Raw genomic sequence first — 22709 nt, forward strand, 5'->3', positions numbered from 1 at the left:
ATCAGCAAATTGAGTCATCACAAGGTGGAAGTTGCTGATCAGAACAGCATTTGCAACCATTCAGTATTTGTTTAGTTCAGAGTTTCACCTAGGTGGGTCCTGATGACTAGTTCAGTATTGCAAGTGTTTAAGTAAACATCACATGACTGACGTGTGGCATGTTTTTTCACCTCCCCACATGGAAATCTTTTGAGGAATGTGCTGGTCTGCAGAACCTGTTTTAAATGGCAAGCAGTCTGTCATAATAGGTATATTACACATGAACAAGGCTTACAGAATATTTTTAGTACTTGCTCACTGCCTGACCTACAGCCTGCAGTCCCTAAGGCCCGTTTCCGTTTAAACTTGCATTTCTTCAAGTAAAACTGCGAAACTGGGATCTGCTCTCTTTTTGTATGATGTTCCTTGTTCTAGTTTCAGTCAGCATTAGTAATGCGATTGTATCAGTGCTTACATGATACTGCCTTTGTCTTTAGATTATGTAGGAGAAAGTAATCAACTAATTAACAGGATAATCAACATATCTTGACTACAGTTCCTCTAGTGTCTCAGAAGTGTTTTTGCATAGTGTATGGCATGCTGCAGGATAATAAAATTGTACTCTTGGCTGCTTTTTATGTTGATCTCACATATATTATCATTCTCTGTTAAGTCTTTGCCAAGTTCCTTATTATTGTCTATATCTAATCCAGGCTCCATGTGAAGGCAAGAGATGAGGAGCAGCAAGAGGACTGAGGCTTCCTTGAAAAGCTCTACACAGCACGATCCTGATATTTGCACAGGTACTTGAAAAGCCAGCAAGTCATTCAGGTCTTTATGGGCAAAATTGGTTTAGTGTTTAACATAAAATCAGCTGATGGGAAAATTCATAAAGTATGTTATACTGGTGGTTTACTGTTGCTGCTTGTAATAAATTAACTTTTATTTGTTCCACTTCCTTAGAGCTGTCAACTGCATGGAAAAGTTTGGCTCAATCCAAAGTTGCTGTAAGTACACCTGAACCAGTTTGCTGCTGAGTGACTCGTTGAGCTTTTGCATATAATAATCGTCACGGAATAGTAATAAAATACAGTAGTATTTTTAGATGAGTCCCTTGTGTACTTGCTTAATTCAGGGAGCCTGACAATGTTTTGCTTTCTCCAGTTGCGGCACATAGAAAACCATCTAGAGGTAGGTCCAGGAACTGGGGTTTTCCTGGACTCTCTTATGGATTCCACCAAGAAGAAATCCTCCAGGACAGTGCGCTGCAGAGGTGAGTTATCCTGAAATGTAATGCTACTAATGATATCAAGTTGACAAAATTCTCTTGATGTTAATATTGCTTTCTCACACAGAGGGAAGACAAGTTGATGATAGTGGAGGGTCTACAAAGCAGAGGAGGCACAGTCAACAAAGTCCAGAAAAGAGCAGCTCACGCAGCCCACTGAGAAATTCCACCCAAGACAACAATGTCCACAGAAACAACATTGTGGAGTTCAGGGAACCACTGGCCTCCTACAGGTACTTGTATCACAGTGCTGTTGTTTCTGTACTGTAGATTTTACAGTATGCATGACTATATTTTGTTTAACTGTACTTAAGACTAGATATCTCTGGTTCGTTAGCCATAACTCTGTATTCTTATTTATTTTTATATTCATTATGTTTTCTCTGACTCACCTAAAACCTTATCACTATTTATGGTATCATATTTCAGAATGATTGTTCATGAAATTGTGTTGAAATGATGCAGTTTTTTAATGCATTCTTTAAAGTGCAGCAGAATAAGACAATTTACACTGTCCATCTCGGGTGTGATATGTTTTCCTCTTTATTTCCATTTCAAATTATGCATCACTTTATTAAGCTTGGTACATCTGACTATCTGCTTATAAATACCACAAAGTCTGCAGTGCTTTTACTCCACGAGATTTCCATTCAGAAACATATGGTCTTGACAACCCCACTGAACAGTTCAAAGCTGAATGGCTAACAGATACTTCACTTCTTCAAGATCTGTTTCCATTGTTTAGCTCATGTGTAAACAACAGTATTTTCATTCAAGTTTGTCTGATGCTGTTTTGTTTTCATTCATTCATTCATTTTCTGAACCCGCTTTATCCTCACTAGGGTCACGGGGGTCGCTTGTGTTTTATCAACCACAAAGAATGACTGTTACACTGGACCAGTATTATATAAAAGAGACTTTCTCTCTGTTTTCATTTATCAGCTGTTACTATTAAATTGTACTCTGATTGCCTTTTGGTGTTCTGATTACCAAGTCACCAGTAAGCGTATCCTACCATCACAGTCAGGGTGTCTTAAGTTTTGCAGTACCAGAAGCAGTATGAGTTCACTTCAGTATAATTTTAAATTCTTAATAGTTATCACTGATTGAAAGTTACATGTCAGTTGAACACATGGTACACCTACCCTTTGATGACTCATAATTGTGTTCATCTGTATGCACAGTGAGTGGTAAATAATCGTAAATCTTGATCTTCCTGATGCCATGTAATCTGGTTTGTATCCAGAGAGGCCACTCCACCACCACATCCCTCTTCTCAGCAGGAGCTCTACAGTTTGCAGTCAGTGCCTGGTTACTCTCCAACTCCCTTAAATCCTCTGCTTAGCCAGCTCGTCTACCAGAGAGACACCAGGGACAAACAGACAGACAGAGACCTGGACAGCACACACTCCTCGGCTTTGGAGAGTACCGAGGTCCGCTACCTCAACGACCAGCCAGTCCTGGACACTCTAAGGACTTTTAAAAATCAGTCCCATCCTGGAACAGAAACAGACAGCACTTGCAAAGCACAATTTAGCCAGAGCATGGATAGCCGTGCCCTAACCCCTGGCTCCGTACACAGAGGGGGGAGCACTCCATCTACCAGCCCTGGCTCAGCCTCCCAGAGGTTGGAGAATTTAAGAAGACACCAACCTGATGATAAGCTTGAGAAACTCAAAGAGCGTATTCGAAGGCAGCGACAACATCTGGAGGAGACTGCAGAGAGAGAGAAGCTGCTTAGTTATCTGGAACAGCCGATAATAGCAGCTGTGCAGACTAGTAACATGCCCACAGCCAAAGTACGAAAAGTAGCAGCTGCACCTCCTGCACCCATATACAAAGGTATTGTCACCAGAGCTTATCATATATATATATATATATATATATATATATATATATATATATATATATATACATACATAAACATTTTGTTAATTAATGAAATAATGGTATGTGGATTTATGTGATTTTAAGACCTATAGCCTGAGGTTGTATGTTGCAGTTCACATTTTTCTCTCTTTTACTTAGGTTTTAACACTACTGAGACAAAGATCCAAACTTCTGATGGGAAAGTTTGGAAGGAGGAGGAATATCATAACCTCAGCAGGGAAATATACAGAGACCTCTCACAACAGTTTGCTGGTATGCATAGGAAACAAAAATTATTTCATTACATACAGCTTTTACAATTTTATACATTGGCAGGGATGTCACATCTTTTAGCCCAGAATAATACCTGCTTTTATGATAAGAAATCAATCAGTGATTCCTGACCTGCTTGGGACCCCCTTACAATCCTTAGATATTCACTGTAATGCAATTATTAGAGCTAATGAAGTTGTTTAATCATGACAATCATCTGCATTCAACTGAATAAAAAAAACAACTGACACTAACAGAAATGTCATTTCTAAGAGCATGTCCACATTCATGATGACTTCAGCATCAATATATTTTCTTTGTATATGTCAGTCATAGTTTGTGTGTGTTTAGTTTGTTCCCAGGATATGTATTTCAGCCACCTGTCATCTTTTTATTTTATGAAGCAATGTTTGTTAATAATTGTTGCTCTGACATATTCTCTGTATTTGTGTGTTGTATATGCAGACAGCAGTATGTCCCATCAGCAAAAAGAACAGAGAGTAGATGTATCCAAAGAGAGGAGGCCTCCAAAACCTGTCAGAAAAGTCCAAAGAGTTGGCCCTGCTTCTGACCTAAATGCAAAACCAGGTATAATAATCCTCTTTTATGTTACAGTGCCAAACCACTCTCTGATCTATTTTTAATTAGTGACAGTAGGAAAGCTAAGCATGTGGAACTGTCTGGCAGGATTTTATCATGGATCAGTGTATGCTCCACAACCAGTGATCTTACATGTTGACTTGCTGTGCTTAGAAAGCTAAGGAACTGTGGTGTTTGTATATTTTGTTTTCATATTTCACATTTCTTATTGACCATTATTTTTTGTTCCTTACTTCTGTCATGTTATATAGTAATTTCAGGTGATTGATGGGATGGATGTCAGTGAGTGTGATATTGTTTCATGAATGCTTACTTTATTCATGTGCAGACAAGAGCTGCACTACTAATCACAGTTACAATGTCAACCTGCATATATGAGTGTTAAAGGTTAGTTTTGTTCAGTATGTGCACAGGGATATTTTGGATTCAGTGACCCTAAGTTGAGCACTGTACTCAGTAAAAGATGCAAATGTTGTTACTGCTGGGGGAAAAAAAAAAACGTATCAAAACTATCAGTAATCTGTTGCTTGATGCCCAAGAAAGTAGACTCACAAATTGCAATGCTGTCTAGAGCTGCAACTGATTAATCGACTCAAAGTGATCCAAAAAAAATCATTCAACCACAATTCTCCTGAATCAAAGCTTTGTTTCCTTCATTTCTCTGCTGTTAAACATTGGTTCCACTGTTGTGTTTCACACAGACGTTTATTGTGACGCACAAAGAAGCTTCGATTCAGGAAAACTGTGATAGAATATCTCCCTTTAATCAATTCAAGTCGATTAATCGAATCGGGAATTTTTGCATTGGCTTCAAGCACTTAGTTGATTAATCGGTTGCAGCTCTAATGCTGTCCTCAGTAATCTCTACTTTTTAGCAAACCATCCACTCCTGCTGCAAGCTAAACAAAAATTCATATTAGAAATGCATTTGAAAGACAAAAAAAATTGATACCCAGGGGACTGTATTTTGTTTTGTCTTTCTGCTGACTTAGTTGTTCCATATGAGGCCTGTGTATGTACCCGGACAGTATATGAACTTGAGCCCTTGCTGGCAGTTGAGGCCACGCTAAGACTCTAATCCCTTAAGCAATGTCCACTATGTTTGACATGTGGTTTCTAACCAGCAAGTCGCATACACACACACTCTCATATAGGAGTCAAATCCACATACTGCAGAACTTCTTTTGTAGTAGAGCTCTAACAGCTGAGAAAACATCCTCCTCCCCACTCACAAGGATGTTTTCAAAGTCATATATCTGAAGATTATAGTAATCTAGCTGACTATGTGTAGACTTGAACACAATGGATTACTTTTGTCAATGAATAAATGTTGCAGGGTTGGCATGATCCTCTCAGTGATGGATGGAGTCTCTTTGACACTACTGTTGAAGGATACAGACTCAAAACTCACTGTTAAATACCTTTGGTTTTTCTCTTTTCATTCACTGGTCTGTGTGTTTTTTGTGACATTTGTGTTGTCTCTGAAGTCTGGCTGGTCTTTGGTTTGTATGGCCCAGTGCTATAAATAGTCAACTAAAATCCGTGGCTGGGTCAGTTGACTCATCTCCCCTATACACAGCTGCTTAATAGAGGTACAACTTCATTACCAGGAAGTGTTTTTCACTGTAATTCACATGTAATGGAAAATCACTCTGAGTTGTAAGACTTTTAGGTTCAAAGGTTTTTGAGTGCTCTTCACATGCTGTAACACATTATACTGTGTTGGTATTAAACCAGTATAAGTGATATGGAATGACCATTTAAATTTGTATTATTTGTGCTGTTGCACTTCTTTGCATGCTTCCTTTATTCTCCATGAAACATGGGTGTTAATTTTCAAGCTGAGACTTTACCAGTAGTGGCATGCATGCAGTGCTGACAGTCATGCGTCTACATGGACCATAATAAATAACAATCCCCTTTTGTAGCAGTGTCTGTTAACTGCCTGTTTCTCTGCAGTGATCAGCCCTGCATCGTGGCGGGACGGCCAAAAGCTGGTGAAGATGGTACTTGGTCCAGTTCCTAAATCGCCCAGGGAAGAAAAACACCTACCATCAGACACAAAGAGCAAAACAGGTGGGACCTGGAGACCTAAACGCTAACCTACGTGTATATTCATACCATCCCTTTCTTTTATTACTATTTTATCTCATTTCATAATAGCAGAAATAGAGTGACAGACTGTTTCTGGTTGGATGCACAATTGGATGTGGCCTGATTTCCCAAGGCTGATTTCAGGGCGGTGTGTACTTTGATGGGTGGAGTTGGGCATTGAAATACAATAATGTTCACTTTGTTCTAACGAAGCGCTGAGTAGATTAGATGCTGTAAAATTTAATAAGGAAATTGAAGATTGAACTACTTAATAGATAGTGGCAAGCATGCACCCCAAACTTGTTTTTTTAACATACTTTCATATTTGAGTTGTGCCAAACACTTCTTAATCCAGATCTTAAATGTAAACAGCTTTGTAGCATCTTACAATATTTCACATTCAAATGCCTATTAAGGTGCCAAGTATGGCAAATAAATAAAAAATTTGAAAGACACAAACACGTTTTTTTTTTTCCAGTATTTTATGCATCCAAAATATAGTGGCCTATACATACATAACAAAATTAGTCAAAATGCAAAAAAAAAAATAGTGAAAGTGGGATTTGAGCTCCATGGGATTAAAGTATTTCATCAAAACAATTGTGCAGAATATTTTTTATTAAGTTCACTATAATTTATTAACGATAGGTTTATATTCTTCTGCAAATGTCCACCAGTTGTCCATCACCGCTCCAGATCCGACCAGTGCTCAGAGTTGGACCGTCAGTCTCGCCCTAACAGCCAAGAAAGGCCTCACAGGTCAAAAAGCCACTCCACAACCACTAATGCAGCTCAGAACAAGGCTGCAGTGGGTGTGAGCACAGGCATATTGTCAGCAGATATCCAGGGGATACTCAGTGACCTTCAGCTGGAGTGTAAAGCACCTGAGAATGAGGAGAGAGCCCGGCAGAGATCTCGAGGAGGATTCAGTGGAAGGAGAGGGAGATGGGGATCGGGGTCAAGAACAAGGGCTCCGGTCTCTGCTTGGGGAACAACTGGTGCAACAGGTAGCTCCTCAAGAGGCTGTCGCAGTGCCAGCCCTTTTACTCATCGACCAAAAACTGCTGATACCACTGAGCTTGGCCAGAAAAAACGACATTACGACGCAGATACGGTTCGACAGTATATCGCCCAGCAACAGGAGAAGAGAAAGAGGCGTCAAGCTGAAGAAAAGAGGGCTTTAAAGGAAGAGGCAGAGCAGAGAAATCAGAGACTGCAGGAGCTCTACAGGAAGCAGAGAGGCACTGCCAAAACAGTAGGCCCCCCCACTGAGCCAACTGTAGCACCTGTACAGAAGCGACTGCAAGAGACCTACACCAAACTGCTGCTGGAGGGGGTGCAGCTGGAGGAGGAAGCCACGCAGACCCTCCCTGGTCCAGCTCCTAGTCAACTGGTAACGCAGAGAAGCATTAAACATAAAAACTAGTAACTACAAACTCGTTGTGTATGTTGAGAAAATGATTCATTTGTGACTTTTTTATGTATTCTGACAGAGACCGATGTACCAACCTTCAGGAGAGTCAGACAAAGAAAATAAAAGACTTGAACCACCACAGAGCCCTTCAAGCAGTGACAGGTCTTTAAATGATCAACCTCCCCCTCCACTCTCCAGGTAAACACACATTCACAAACCAGCCTCATTCCCCTCATCAGTCTTCAGTACATGTTCTCCAGTACTCCATACTACTTAGTCTTGTATCTTCTTGAATAAAGTTTGTTTGTGATAAGCATGGAATCACCAGACTGCACCAAATAGAGTAGCATTTATTCTCAGAGGTCTAGTTTTGTTTTTTTTTAACAGTCCCTGTAGTGCTGTGTTAAGTACAGGATTAAACACAAATACTTGAGGGCAAATGTTCAGTCCTTGATAGTAATCTTAGATGAATGAAGATTTCATATAATTAAGTGGAAGTTAAAATATTGTTTTCTTTGCAGTGGCTAAATCATTTATTTTCTTTAAACAGACATGATATTTATTTTTTTATCCATTTACTGTTTATCATGTGTTCTGCCCCCAAACACAAATAAGATACAGTATGAATCCACAGGGGTTCCATATCACTACTGTCAAGTATAAACCTTGTGTTTCGATATTTTGTCATTTTTATAACTTTTTATAAATTATTTCTCTTGGTCATTCCTTATGCCTGTCTATGGGTTTGACAAATATTTAACCAATGAGCACTTTAACAAGAAAGAACTTGTGACTAGATCTTGTTATTCCGTGCATCCTCAAACTTTTGGCAAGACTTCACAACCCCACCCTGCGTATATTTTTCAGTTCTGGATGTACAAGGTTACTCCCTGACAACAATAGAATAAAAACAATCAAAATGTCACATTGGTGTTGAAGTTGAGTGCATTCACAAACGAGGGGTGTGCCATCTAAGGCACCTTACGAGTCGATTCAGTTACAATTCAGGGTGCTACGATTCGATTGATCAATGATTAGCACGGTAATAACGATTATTACAATTATCGATGCATCTTTTTTCCCCATTCAGGATTTTTTTCTCCCTCTGTGGCTACTTCATACTTTTAACGAGGTGTATTTGTCAGTATCTATAAATTCAAGTAATCAAAAAAAATGTGCCTTCATTATCTTTTATTTGTGTCAAACCACTGAGTGATCCAACATACACTATATTGTTAAAAGTATTTGCTCACCTGCCTTGACTTGCATATGAATTAAGTGACATCCCATTCCTAGTCTATGGGGTTCAATATGACGTCGGTCCACCCTTTGCAGCTATAACAGCTTCAACTCTTCTGGGAAGGCTGTCCACAAGGTTTAGGAGTGTGTCCATGGGAATTTTTGACCATTCTTCCAGAAGCGCATTTGTGAGGTCACACACTGATGTTGGACGAGAGGGCCTGGCTCTCAGTCTCCGCTCTAATTCATCCCAAAGGTGTCCAATGGGGTTGAGGTCAGGACTCTGTGCAGGCCAGTCCAGTTCATCCACACCAGACTCATCCATGTCTTTACGGACCTTGCTTTGTGCACTGGTGCACAGTCACGTTGGAAGAGGAAAGGGCCAGCTCCAACCTGTTCCCACAAAGTTGGGAGCATGAAATTGTCCAAAATGTCTTGGTATGCTGAAGCATTCACAGTTCCTTTCACTGGAACTAAGGGGCCAAGCCCAGCACCTGAAAAACAACCCCACACCATAATCCCCCCTCCACCAAACTTTACACTTGGCACAATGCAGTCCGACAAGTATCGTTCTCCTGGCAACTGCCAAACCCAGACCCGTCCATCAGATTGCCAGATGGAGAAGCACGATTCGTCACTCCAGAGAACACGCCTCCACTGCTCTGCAGTCCAGTGGCGGCGTGCTTTACACCACTGCATCCGGCGCTTTGCATTGCACTTGGTGATGTATGGCTTGGATGCAGCTGCTTGGCCATGGAAACCCATTCCATGAAGCTCTCTGCGCACTGTTCTTGAGCTAATCTGAAGGCCACATGAAGTTTGGAGGTCTGTTGCCATTGACTCTGCAGAAAGTTGGCGACCTCTTCGCACTATGCGCCTTAGCATCCGCTGACCCTGCTCCGTCAGTTTACATGGCCTACCACTTTGTGGCTGAGTTGCTGTCGTTCCCAAACACTTCCACTTTCTTATAATACAGCTGACAATTGACTGTGGAATATTTAGGAGCAAGGAAATTTCACGACTGGATTTGTTACACAGGTGGCATCCTGTCACAGTTCCACGCTGGAATTCACTGAGCTCCTGAGAGCGACCCATTCTTTCACAAATGTTTGTAAAAGCAGTCTGCATGCCTAGGTGCTTGATTTTATACACCTGTGGCCATGGAAGTGATTGGAACACCTTATTCTGATTATTTGGATGGGTGAGCGAATACTTTTGGCAATATAGTGTATATTCCACGAGGGAACCAACAGGAAAAAGGTAGCAGTGGCATATACAGCAAAAGCTGCTCTCATTCACAAATAAAGATTTCCAGTTACCTGCAAAACATTTGCTGTATCAAAAGCAATACTTTTCAAAAATATATACCTATTAGCAGTACAGTACAGTAGTTTTTAGGAAAAGAAATAAAGTGTCCTTAGAGATGAATAAGACTTATTTCAATCAAAAGTGGTTTTCACAGATTTCTGTCCAAGTCTAATAAAAAATAAATAAATAAATAATTGCTTATTTAGTTTTTCTGGCCCCTCAAAAACTCCCCAGGAACCCACTCTAACTCTCAGACCCTCCCTACACACATGCTTCTGTAGAAGACTGTATAAAACAGGTAATTCAATCTGAACCAACACAAGCGCTACCTTATTCAGTCGTAATAAATGATATCCAAACAAAATCCTCAATGAGCAGCATAAATCCCACAGCAAACAAAAGATTTCGCGATCCATAATCAAAGCAGGCATCAAATGTCGGACTTATCCTACCCGCTTATCTCTGTAATTCCACTACTTTGGTTTTGGTCTCATTGTACAATTTGGGAACTGCTTCCTGGGCAAAATACTTTAGGTTCAGAAGTTTGTATCTGTGCTTCGCTGTCTGCATCAGAGCACGACAGCCCTGCTTCCAAATGCTAGCTTTTAAACCCAATGGGTGAATCTCATGCTCTGTAACTATAGCCAAACACTTAGAGTTGGTGTTACTGTGTTCCCCCAGTCCATTCTTTAAGGTGTCCAGGCGGCATGCGCCACTTTTATTTTCCTGCTGTGTGCTGCGGTTGTGTCCCTGTCAGTTAGTAATTATGAAAAATAATTGTTTTTGAACATTTATGAATCGTTATCAAATCGTCACGTGTCTCATCACGGTGAATCTAATAATCGATCTATTTGCACACCCCTATCACAAACATAAATAAATTTGCTTGTCTTTTGGTTGATCAACAGTTTTTCAAAGTAAGTTTTGTACTTCTTTCCTCTCTACTCTTCTAATCCACTGTTGTAGGAATGATCTGGATTATGGAGTAGCCTCTTTGCTTCAGCCTGACCGCCTGATCCCAGTTGTCCGACCCATGACTGGTACCAATGACCATCTCCTCTCTCAGCTCCTGAGGCTGGAGACAGCACTTGCTGAAGGAGATGCAAAGCATGCCCAGCGGCCAGCCATGGCACCAAACCGATCACGGTCAAAGATGTCACGCATTGAGGCCCTGAAGGCTACAGCTGCTTCCCTGTCCAACCGTATAGAGAGTGAGGCACGAAAGCTTGCTGGAGATGGGATCAACTATGGTGCAGCAACTACACTGGATGTGGATAGTCTAGTGGCTACTAGGTCCTCTCACATTGGTCGCAATGACAGCTCTTGGATGCAGGCGAACAGTAAAGAAACAGCTGTGGAAAATAATGACATGGGTTTTAGGATCCATAAGATTTTAACAAATGCAGGTCATAGTTCATACAATGGCATAGCTCCTCCAGGAACAGGAAATCAGACCTTTAAAGGACAGAAAGAAAAGGACAGATTTCACAACAGTCCACAAACAGTTTCAGCCAACATAACAGGGTACACTCCAAACAGCCATACACCAGAAAGGAGGCTAACAAATGGTTTGGAGACAATAGAGAGAATAGATAAATTGGTACAAAGAAGTGGATATGGAGCCATTGACAAGGATGATAAACGTGACTCAAGTTCAGGATCTATCAGTGAGGGTCCTCTGAGTGAAGGAAGTCTTTCTGATGGTGAACCAAGTCCCTCTCATCCTACCCACAATCATGTATCCATACCTGTAGACCATCTTGAGGCATTGGAATACTGTGCTGCTAAGCGAGGTCATCACCAACGGCTGTCTGAGTTCCACAAAGAGGCAGAAAGTTGCTCTGCTTTAACTTCCCTGTTTGCTCAGCAGGATGCCAGCAAAACAGCTTGGGAAGAACTAAACAAAGGAAGTCCTTTAAGTGTCATCAACATTTTCACAAAGAACCTTCACGGGTATATTAAAGGTTAGTTCATATAAGAGAGGCATGTGTATTCTCAAAATTTGTACAAATTTCAAACGCTGAATGTTTCTGTTTTCTTAGTGTTCATACTAGAAGAGTTTCACTTATTGTAATCTACCTAAGAGGTAAAAATTCCAACTTTATGAGCAACAGTGTACTATAATCAGTTGGAATAAACACCTTGGTCAAAGAAATAGTAAATACCTAAATAATTTAATGAATAAATTTGGATTCCTTAAAATTAAAGTGAAAGTCATTAATTATGAAATCTTTTATTGAATGCCAAACCAATTGTAGAAGTCTATGGAATTCCATGTACAATTTTTTGAGCTATCAATTTTCTTCACTGTTAGTCAGACCAATGGAGAGGTTTAAGATTGGCCGTCAACCGCTGTCAGATTCAAGCTCTGACTTTAGCTAATAACTATTTGTCAAACATCTGATCTGTGCAGATCTGACTGTCTTAAGTAATAATGTTCATACAATCATCAAGTACCATGTATAATGTTAAGTTAGTTGTTTCCCTGCTGACTGCTTTGTTCGCACCTTTGTCTCACAGCGAGTGAGGGGAATTCAGAAAGGAACTCTCCCTCTGGCCATTCTTTGCACTCTGGAAATGGCCCTGGAGACGTAGCAGTTTACGAGGATGATTTTGTGTCAACTCATTGCAGCGGAGCCAGTGGCCAGTTAAAGAAAGGCTCCAATACACCCAGGTAAAAGAAATGACAGTTGGATGTGTTTTTAAAATGACCACTGGGGGGCATTCGTGGCACACTGAAAGCTAATTCAGTCCCTCTAGTGCTTTCCTTATTTTACCAGTTTTTATTTTCCAGTTTAGGGTGAAGTCAAGGGAAGGTTAACATCTGGTCAAAAAAAATTTAATTACAATAATCTACACCAAACGTATATTTTTGGGTAGGTAATAAGTTATATTTTCAGGAAAATTTGTTTTTAAATGAGAAAAAATGTGTGAAAAAAATTTATCGAGTTTCATGAGTGTGAATGTTTTAAAAGTGACAAAGTTTTCTGCTGCCATTCTGGGTTCATTTTATAAACTCTCATAAATAAACTAAATTTATTCCAAATACATTGATATTTCACTATTGTAGTATTTATGCCGTATTCTAAACACACAGTATTTAAAATTAACAAATACATATGTCTGTGCAAAATACATATTAATATAATGTTAATGTTATTTGTATGTTGTAAATACTGTAGAAAAAAGTATATGATATTGATAATTGACATAAAAAAAATTAAATTTTATATTTATTTTTGTTGTCCATCGGTGACGTTTTTGGCTTTGTCCATCCGGGATGCTGCCATTTGTCAAAACTCTTGCTATTTAGGTATGATAAAATATTTTTTTCCTCGAGCCAATTATTAAGTTGTAAAATAGAGGGTTTAAAGTATACACTAAATACATTTTAGGATGAAAATGTCATAGGAACTTCACTTTTGAGAACTTTGTAATTCTTGCAAAAATAGACGTTAATTTTTTGTCCATCTGTGATGTAGTAGTTTTTGATATTTTTCATTTAAAAATATTTGAAACTACATTTTGCCCTGAATCAAAAAGTAGTGGGCTGTCCATCCATGACACCCTTGACCTTGCCCTTTAGAAGATGCTGTTCCTCATTATGTTTATTTTTTTTGTGACATAGACTGTACATGTGAGTGTGAGTTTTAATATTTTTCATTGTCCTGCCTTTCTCAAACAGTGTTAGTAGACATTTTGAGGAGCTGCTGAGAAGGTCTCCTTACGAGAAAAATTCAGGGGGCACACATTCCCACCATTCATCCTTTCATTCATCTGTGCAATCGCCATGTCTGTCCTCTGGCTCCACATCTGGCTCTTCACCCCGATCAAAGAACTCTACCAGAAAGAGAGGTGGGAATCAAATTTACCAGTTGAAGTTCAAGTGTCAATTTATGATTATTTGCTGTAGTGTTCGTTGTTGCATATTTTAAATATTCCTGTGTGTCCTGTACAGGCACTGCATCAGACCACAGTGATGCCACTCTGGTGGAAGAGCAGAGGAACTCCTGCTCACCTCCCTCAGAAGTGTTGTCCTCTGAATCCAGAAAGAAGGGCTCAGAGAGGAGCTCAACCCACAGCCAGGCCAAGAGTGGACAGTCCAATGACACACTGGGCCAAGTCTCTGGACTTTCTCACCAAAGGTAATGATAATGAGTATTTAAAAAATGTTTTTTTTTGCTTCAGTAGAAAAAAACATTCTTTGGTGTTTCAGTCAATCTCTAAGATACCAAATTAATAGTATCATAGTGAACAATGAAAGGTTGTCAGTGTTTAACATTTCTATTACTGATTTTCAGTAACATTACTTTGCGCCAACAGGGCGCTGGAATTTGAAGGTTAAACAACCACATGCTTGCCTGACAAAGTCTTAAAACTATTTTCTGGCAGCCAGCAACAGTTATAGTTCAGATATTGTATTTTATAGCAGCCAGTAATGAATAATGCAGAAGTGAATTTGTCAATAATGTGGCAACAATAAGCACAAAAACCGTGGTTGTGGACACAGGCCCTAATGGTTTACTTTTGCATGTTTTATACTTATTTTTTAATGCATATTCATTTATATATGTTCCTTTTTAGGGCACTGGGACTCAAGACTGGGCGATTTAGTCAAAAATATTATGCTAAAAGTTTTCCACATGCACTTTTTTTTTTTTTTATTTGGTCCTGAGTGAAAGTTGAAGAGGAATACTTGTGGTTTTAAACTATTGTGTGTAGTCTGTAGATTTCAGGAAGTAGAACATTAAAACAAGTCAAATTATGAAATGGCCATTCACATAAAATGCTTTAGTAAGACAGTACAACATCAAAACATTTTGTGTTTTGTTTGACTTATCAAACAGAATCAACCCTAAAGACAAATAATTACCACATTGAAAGTGATACAAAATGGTGTCATGTTAATCATAGCCATTGAAGGAATATTATCACAATATACTATGATATGATCAAATAAATTTGTATCACAGTCATTATCATTTTACCAGGCCTAATGACACTACAGTAGCAGTGTTACATGATCTGTATTAAAGAAATAAATCCATAAAGCCAGTGAAACCATTCTCTAACTTTTTGAGATGAAAATAGTGTGGCTTCTCTATGCTCTGTTGGTGCTGTATATACTGTTATTACTTAAAGTTGAATTTATGTTGGCATGACTAATTACTACACTTCACTGAGAGAGTCCCAGATGAGGCTTCAAGTCCAAACAGTGTTATGGCTTGCTGTTCTGTCGAAGGTTTGAGGGTTCAGCATAGGGCTGAATGATATGGACAAAATTTCATATCTCAATATTCATGCCAGATATCTCAATATCGATACGATACAATATGACTACGGGTTCGGTGAAAACCAAGCATTTTTCAGAAAAATGCAAACGTCATAATACAAAAGAATGTGGAAAGTGCAGTTTTATTTATAAGAACTCACTGCCACTCATCCACATTAACATAAAGTACGAATAAATAAATTACATATCAAACATTTTACTGCAGCTCTGCTTTACCAATGAATATATGCAGCAGCTGGTGGAAGGTGAAACATTGAAAGTGCATTGAAGTGCAACATATTATATTCTTCTAAAGACAACATAACTGCAGAAAATGCATTTGCTACTCTCAGAACAGAGGTAGTTACAGCACAACTTCTACAGATTCTTTGCCAGAACACTAGCTTGTTAACCATGTCTGGCTTCAGACAGGACCTCTCACAACTCACAATGTTGCCTGATGCACTAAAGATTCTCTCTGAGGGAGAGCTGGTGGCCTGCATGCACAGGTATTTTCTTGCCATGTTGCTAAGCTGGGGAAAGTTGACTTTCAGAGCTCTCCACCACAGAAGAGGGTCCTCTTCATTGTCAATTGTGGAGGACTGCATGTAGGCGCTCAGCTCAGCTTCTATGGCAGCAGTGGGATCGATATATCGATATATCGTTGCTTTTTCGATATTAATATCTTGAATGTTCTAGTTCAAGCCCTAGTTCAGCAGCTGTGTAGTACGTAGCAACAGGAGGAGGCGGCAGTTCAACCCAAGACCCAAACAGTGAGCATTTTGTTTCGGGGGCCTGTAGGGTGGATGGTCAGGTCAGCCAGCCTCACCGCAGCATAGGCACACTGCCAAAGGAAAGGAGGGGTTTTTTTTCCTTAAATCTCAGTGCTTAGTAGGGACAATGGAGCCAAGTAGAGGTATTTAGAAGCCAAAGTGGCATATTTTTGCTATTTTGTGGAGCTTGTGTATCTCTTGAAGTAAAAAAGCAAAACAATTCATGACTGTATACTTGTATTTGCTTATTTTTCTGCACTGTGACCTAAGCTGTTATAAATGTCCCTTTATTCACAGCACATGTATAACTTCAGGCAGATTGCATTCCAATTTCTGGTGGCTTGAGCATGAAATTTGTTAATATATTAATATAGTCCGTGTATTACTGTTGAAGAAAGTGTGTGCTGTCATCGGTGAGGAAGCTGAGTGTATCCTGATCTCTGTAGACATCGTCCTTGGCCTCTTAATAATCTGAACAGTACAGTGCAGCTATTCATGGTCTGGGCCTCTCACAGCAGGTACAGGCTGCTTCAGGCGGTGTTAGACTTTCCAGGGCCTGGTGGTCCTGTCTGCCTTTATCATTTGATCAGCTGGCTGCTCTCTTTAAAATGCCTGACCCAGTTTGTGCAGCCTTTGTAAAGAGCCTTTTTAAATTTGTTAAAAATGAAATTGGTTATCCAACCCTTCTGGGGGAAGGTTCACTTAGCTCTCTGTGATGTGTTGAGATATGCAGTCCCAAATTCTTGTCTAGCTCTTTACCTTGGACATTTGGAAGAAACGGTGCATAAAGAAGATAGATATCTTGTCAAGATCTTCCTGGTGGCCAGGAAGAAGGCCATAACAATGAACTGGCTTAAGACTGATGCTCCGTCTTATAAACAATGGCTTTCAATCATAGATGATATACTTGTCATGAAACATCTTGCATATAAACTGAAGTTAAAAGAAAATCTCTTTCTGAAAAACTGGGGAAAATGGGTGACATTCAGAGACAAACGTATCTATTAAGGGACCTTAAATATTCTGACACCAACACAGGCTGTTCTTTTCACGTGTTTGTTTTTCTGTTCTTTTGTTCTTTTCCTGCTCCTCAGTTTGAGGAGATTGTATTGTACTGATAAAAATGAGAAATAAAAATTGTAAAAAAAAAAAAAAAAAAAAAAAAAAAAAGAAATTGGAGCAACAGAAACATTTGTGGTTGACTCATCAATTCAATAAATTATCTTAAACAGAATCAACCCTAAAGACAAATAATTACCACATTGAAAGTGATATAAAATGGTGTCATGTTAGTCCTAGCCATTGAAGGAATATTATCACAATATACTGTGATATGATCAAATAAATTTGTATCACAGTCATTATCATTTTACCAGGCCTAATGACACTACAGTTGTTGTGGTACATGATCTGTATTTAAGAAATAAATCCATAAAACCAATGAAATCATTTTCTAACTTTTTGAGATGTTTTTTAAGTATCTTGAAAATGATTAACTATACTAATACATAACGAGATTCTGAATGAAATCCTCAACAAAGCTGCACTCTTTGTTATCTTCAAACATATCACATTTATTATTCTTTGATGGATTACTTTGACAGACTTTTTTGCTTTTTATTATTTCTAGTTTGGGGCTGGATGCAAAGAAGTCTCCACCAGGCAGGCTCGGGCAGTCTTCTCCTGGCTCTCCAGACCTCAGTTCTCCTGATCCATCCCACTCTCCCAGTGATCCTCTGAGGGGCAGTTCGCTTGAGGGGGGTCAGACTGGTAGAACCACAGAGACCAGGACCACAGGTAACTCAAACTGATGGAGTCTTTCATACATGTGCCAGAAGTTTAGAAAGAAAAGCATTTCCAACTATGACAGAACTACCTGTTCCACATTTTTGTTATCACATGTCACATCAATTGTAGGTTCAGTTCACTAGTGTACTAGGCACTAGTAGAAGACAGAAAAACAAATCTGCATTAATGGCCTGGTTGCACAGATGTTTTCTTAACAGTTTTCTATGCGTCTGATTTGAATGTGAGGCATCTTTTTCTGCCACATTCCTCTGTTCATTTTTTCCACCACATGTGCCTTTTTCTTTAGGTGAGCTACAGTACTCACCTGCAGTTTTGCAGCAGCGTATGGCAGCAGAGCTCCATTACCTGGAAACTATTGAAGAGTCAGCCCGACAGCTGGGCGACCTTGAAAGGCTGATGGGCGTGTCCATGGCTCAGCAAGAAAGTGCATCATTGGCTCAAATGCTCAAGGTGGCGGAGTGATTTGTTGCTTATTAAGTTGTAACTAAAGAATTAAGTAAGACTTGAACATCCAACAAGTACACACTGTTCGTTCTCTACATTAGCAAACCACGAGCTTTTAATTTTGCAGCCAATATTATGTTTTCCATATGAAAAGTGAACATTAACTATGCAGCCTGTATGTGTACAATAAAACAGCTTTGGACACTGTACTTTAATGTATGCATGCATAAAGTTTGCTGTTTATCACTGAAATGTAAAAAAGTAATAAGTTTTAGTGAACTGCCCACTGTTCAGCTGTATAGACTCACTTAATCAATCTCCTCTATGCACTTTGACATTGCAGGCCAAGCAGCAGCGCCACGAGCATGAGCTGTATGAGCTGAAGATTAAGGCTGAAAGGGAAGCTCTGGAAACAAAGCTACAGCTGGAGGAAAACAAGCAGAGAGTTGCCAGGGTAAGACATACACACAAATACCATTAATTAGTTACTTCTACTTATAACATAAACATTTGTTTTTGTAGATGAAACCGCCAGACAATGACCTTTTGTATTCTATTGTGTGAGTACTTTTATTTTTCTGCGAGTATGATGTGCATGCATTATTGTCTTTAGGCTCATATAGAATTGCAGGAAAGCTTGGCCGCAGCTCAAAAACAGACTTTGGATGGCCTCCAGGAGGCAACTACTAAGATGATGAGTCAACAGGCCGAGGCAGCACGGTACACGGCCGAAACTGCCCGACACATCAAAGAGGTTAGCAATCACTTCCTTCCCTTCTGTCTGGAAAACAGCCTGTGTCCTCATAGTTTACAAAAGCCAGTTGATTGTTGGATTAGAGTAAAGAAATAACAGTAAATGCAGAGGTTGAAAGTGTAGTATCAAAGGTCAGAATCATCCAATCAAATATTTAACCAGCATATTGTGTTTGTCAGATGACAGAAATGACACACTCACAGGTAATGGGGGCTGTGATTGTCCCTCCTGTTGCTACTGAATCCTCTGACCAGCAAGAACACAGCTCCCACATGAAGCAGAGGAGGGAAAAGGCTGACTCTGACAGGTAAAGTATGAATGATGTAACAGACCATGGTTGATCTGTCATCTATGATTCCCTCCACAGTTCAGGACACGTCAACCATGGATTAATTGTAAAGTTTAATTATCACAGGGTGAAATGGAGCCAAAAGTGAATGAACACTAAGAACATATGTATAGTTAACTTACTGAGTAAAATAAACATCTTCTACTGCTGTGGTGTGTATATACTACACCGGATGGAATAGCTCACAGTAGCACACATCCCTGCCAAGTTTACTCATTCAACCAAATTCCATCAGAATAATTTGTTTCTTTTTTGTTTATGGATTTGTGTCAGCATTTGAAAGTTTCTACATTGTCCTGTGTTCTGATAATCCACCAATTAATAAAAAAATATGGCTCTGTAATTTTGGTATAACCTTGTCAAGAGTGACAGAAACAGACAAATGCAATCACATTTGATCACAATTGAATGACAATTAAGTTGGATTTTTTTTTTGTAGAAGAAAGTCACACCACTGTAATCTTGAGTGTCTTATTCTAAGATTATTTGAATGTAAATAAAGTTCTGTAACCTGGAGGAGAAAATGGAAAAGGTATTTTTAGTCAGTAGTTTGCTATTGAATTTCACATGAAAGAAAAGTTAGAAAACGGTTTGTGTTATTGTTATGGGGGGGGGGGGGGGGTGCAGTAGATTAGATTTGTAGACAATAAAATTAGCAAAGTACTTAAATTATATCTACCTCTCTTTGTTTCTGATCTAAAAACTTATCCAATCTGTCTGACTTTTGTGATGTATAAACTCCCTTTCTCCCTCCCTGTTTCCACACTGTTGTTGAAAGTAAACATTGTCACTCATCAGACTCACTCATACTTGTGTTATTTATCTAAATTCTACAAGTTAGATATGATGTGTGACTGCTGTCAAAGAGCTCCTTCTTTGTATAGTAAAATTTGTTATGTATTTCTGGTTCAGCTTCCCTAGTGAGATGTCCAGCAGAGGGAGCAGGCCAAATGAGCCCCTGTCTTCGCAAAACAGCCTCAATCACTCAGACTCTGTACCTTTCAGAAGACCTGAACTCAGGTACGAGACAAGCCTCTCATTGAATATTGTCTTCTTGTATGTGTTACCTCCACTAAGTGTGACGGCGGAGGTTATGTTTTCATCAGGGTTTGTTTGCCTTTTAGCTAGATAACTCAAAAAGTTACGGACGGATTTTCTTGAAATTTTCAGGAAATGTTGATTCTGGCACAAGGAACAAATGATTAAATTTTGGTGATGTTCTGCGGGGGCGGGGACTGATCTGCCTTGGCAGAGGTCTGCGCTCTCTCAGTACTTTTGTAGTTTTAAAAAGAGAAGCAACCAAGAAACCCAATATGATCTCTTTACCCTATCTACAGTGGAGCTGACTCTAGCAGCCACCATAGCCCGTCAAATGTGTCCTCACATTCAGAAGTAAAATGGAGACGGGGAACATCTAAGGAGAGGACAGAAAGGGAAGAAGGTAGCACTTCCATAGAGGACGAGGTTCCCATAGCTGCAAATGACTCTCTGTGCAGTGACAGCATCCCCTCTGTCGTGGACGAAAAAGGTACTAGAGGACATGCGCACTGATTGTACATACAGAAAAAGCATATATACTCCATACATACTAAGCCACATTACACCATAAAAGGGAACTACAACATAAATGTCCCCCATGGCTGGAGAAAATGTATGTACATAAATGTTACTGGACATTCATGATCATAAAGTGGAAAAGTCATGGAATTTTAAAATTTCAGTGTAAACCTGTCAAATTCAGACAAGTTTACTACAGAGATTTCTTGTAAATTACAGGAGTAGACGCCAGTATTCTTCTTACATTTCTGAAGGTCTCAGGTGCGATAGCCTTTTTGCTGTTGCTATTTAACTGTGTTACTAGTGTGAAAATAGGTCAAAGAAGTACAAAACAAATGTGGTCAGATATGAAGACAAAACACATTTCCCATTTTAATGAATTCTCTCACCCATTCTGAAAATGTTTCCTTCCAGAAAATAAAACCCTGTTCATTGAAGCTCTTCTGCTATCTTTTGTCCCCAGCGTGGTGTTGAAATACCACCACTTTTTCTGTTTCTTCAGCTTTGAGGCTACATTTAAGCCTTACACAGTTAGAAATACTAAAGGAAAAACCCTGGACCTGGTGTCCAATCCATGATGGTTGAATGTTAGTTGTTTGTTTGAATCTAAACTGAATTATGTAATTGGCCACTTTCAAAGTCATGGAAAAGGTTTTAAATTTTACTGTTCTGGAACCCTTGTTTAATTTGTCTGCACATAGTACCACCAAATCTTACCAATGTTCTAGTAGTAAGAGGATGCAGAAGTTTATGGCATGAATTTTTTGTTTTTGGGGGATAAAAATATTTCACCCTAGTTTTTGGGAGCTTGGGGGTCCCTAATGATACATCAATAATAAAATGTGTGCCCCACCACCACCAGATTTTGGTTTGGTGCCTCAGGGTGACAAAATGCAATGAGAGGACTAAGACGCCAAGTTTTCTATATTATATACATCAGCCACAAAGGGTTTATTAATCAGTGGGTTAGAAATGAGCTTCAGTGTGTGTGTGTTTTTGAACGTATGTTCTTGTGTGGTACTGATTGAATCAAGTTTGTTAGTTTGTATTATTCTGTATGGAACCTCAGAAAGCAGTTGTTGGTAGATGTGAATCAGATGGACATCACATTTTCAGTACTTGGCCTTAGGGGTACCTTTGCATCCTGGTACCTCCCATCTCCCTTTGCCTTCATCCATGTCCATCCAGTGGGCTGTGGTGTCCAAATGCACATCATGGACAGGAATGGGTATAGTGGGTCATCTTCTCCTCTTCATACTCTCCAGCAATTGTGGAACTGGGATGGTCTCTCCTACGCTCCAGATTTTTGCCAGTTTTGCCCTTTTTGCGATATATGACTTGAACATATACTCTTCCTCTTTCTTGTCCCATCGCTGCTGCAGTCTCTCTGGTAAAACAGCCAGTCAGTCACCTTGGTCATGTCCGTGAAGTGGAACATCAGCCAGTGGTACCACTGCTTCATCAGACTCATTGTTGTCAGACAGGCCATCTATTTTCAAAAGAAACCAGGAGGCATAATAGGTCATATACCTCTCTTCATCCACTGAAACATATACACACGCACGCACACACGCGTTACTGTACTGACAGGACCCTGACCTCCTAACTGTCCCTCAAACCTGTTTCTGGGTCCACTCTTCGTCACTGTCATTCTCTTGAAGCTCACTGTCCTCACTGATGGAATGAA

General features: G+C 39.6%; 1 protein-coding gene across 5 annotated transcripts in view; it reads left to right on the forward strand.

The window, feature by feature from the left end:
• Nucleotides 1–22709, forward strand: part of cep350 (centrosomal protein 350) — a 40097-nt gene that overhangs the window by 2031 nt on the left and 15357 nt on the right. For all 5 annotated transcript variants that reach the window (XM_030131332.1, XM_030131334.1, XM_030131335.1 and 2 more), the window contains exons 2-22: nucleotides 693–782; nucleotides 943–986; nucleotides 1144–1252; nucleotides 1335–1500; nucleotides 2514–3109; nucleotides 3296–3409; nucleotides 3875–3997; nucleotides 5969–6085; nucleotides 6781–7496; nucleotides 7597–7715; nucleotides 11031–12028; nucleotides 12585–12738; nucleotides 13750–13919; nucleotides 14023–14209; nucleotides 17740–17906; nucleotides 18205–18368; nucleotides 18706–18816; nucleotides 18976–19116; nucleotides 19296–19423; nucleotides 20378–20485; nucleotides 20803–20993. In XM_030131332.1, coding sequence (XP_029987192.1) covers nucleotides 713–782; nucleotides 943–986; nucleotides 1144–1252; nucleotides 1335–1500; nucleotides 2514–3109; nucleotides 3296–3409; nucleotides 3875–3997; nucleotides 5969–6085; nucleotides 6781–7496; nucleotides 7597–7715; nucleotides 11031–12028; nucleotides 12585–12738; nucleotides 13750–13919; nucleotides 14023–14209; nucleotides 17740–17906; nucleotides 18205–18368; nucleotides 18706–18816; nucleotides 18976–19116; nucleotides 19296–19423; nucleotides 20378–20485; nucleotides 20803–20993 — 4693 coding nt within the window. In that variant the 5' untranslated portion in view covers nucleotides 693–712. The remainder of the gene's footprint in view (nucleotides 1–692; nucleotides 783–942; nucleotides 987–1143; nucleotides 1253–1334; nucleotides 1501–2513; nucleotides 3110–3295; nucleotides 3410–3874; nucleotides 3998–5968; nucleotides 6086–6780; nucleotides 7497–7596; nucleotides 7716–11030; nucleotides 12029–12584; nucleotides 12739–13749; nucleotides 13920–14022; nucleotides 14210–17739; nucleotides 17907–18204; nucleotides 18369–18705; nucleotides 18817–18975; nucleotides 19117–19295; nucleotides 19424–20377; nucleotides 20486–20802; nucleotides 20994–22709) is intronic.

The sequence above is a fragment of the Sphaeramia orbicularis genome, chromosome 4 (genome assembly GCF_902148855.1).
Source record: "Sphaeramia orbicularis chromosome 4, fSphaOr1.1, whole genome shotgun sequence".
Taxonomy (NCBI): domain Eukaryota; kingdom Metazoa; phylum Chordata; class Actinopteri; order Kurtiformes; family Apogonidae; genus Sphaeramia; species Sphaeramia orbicularis.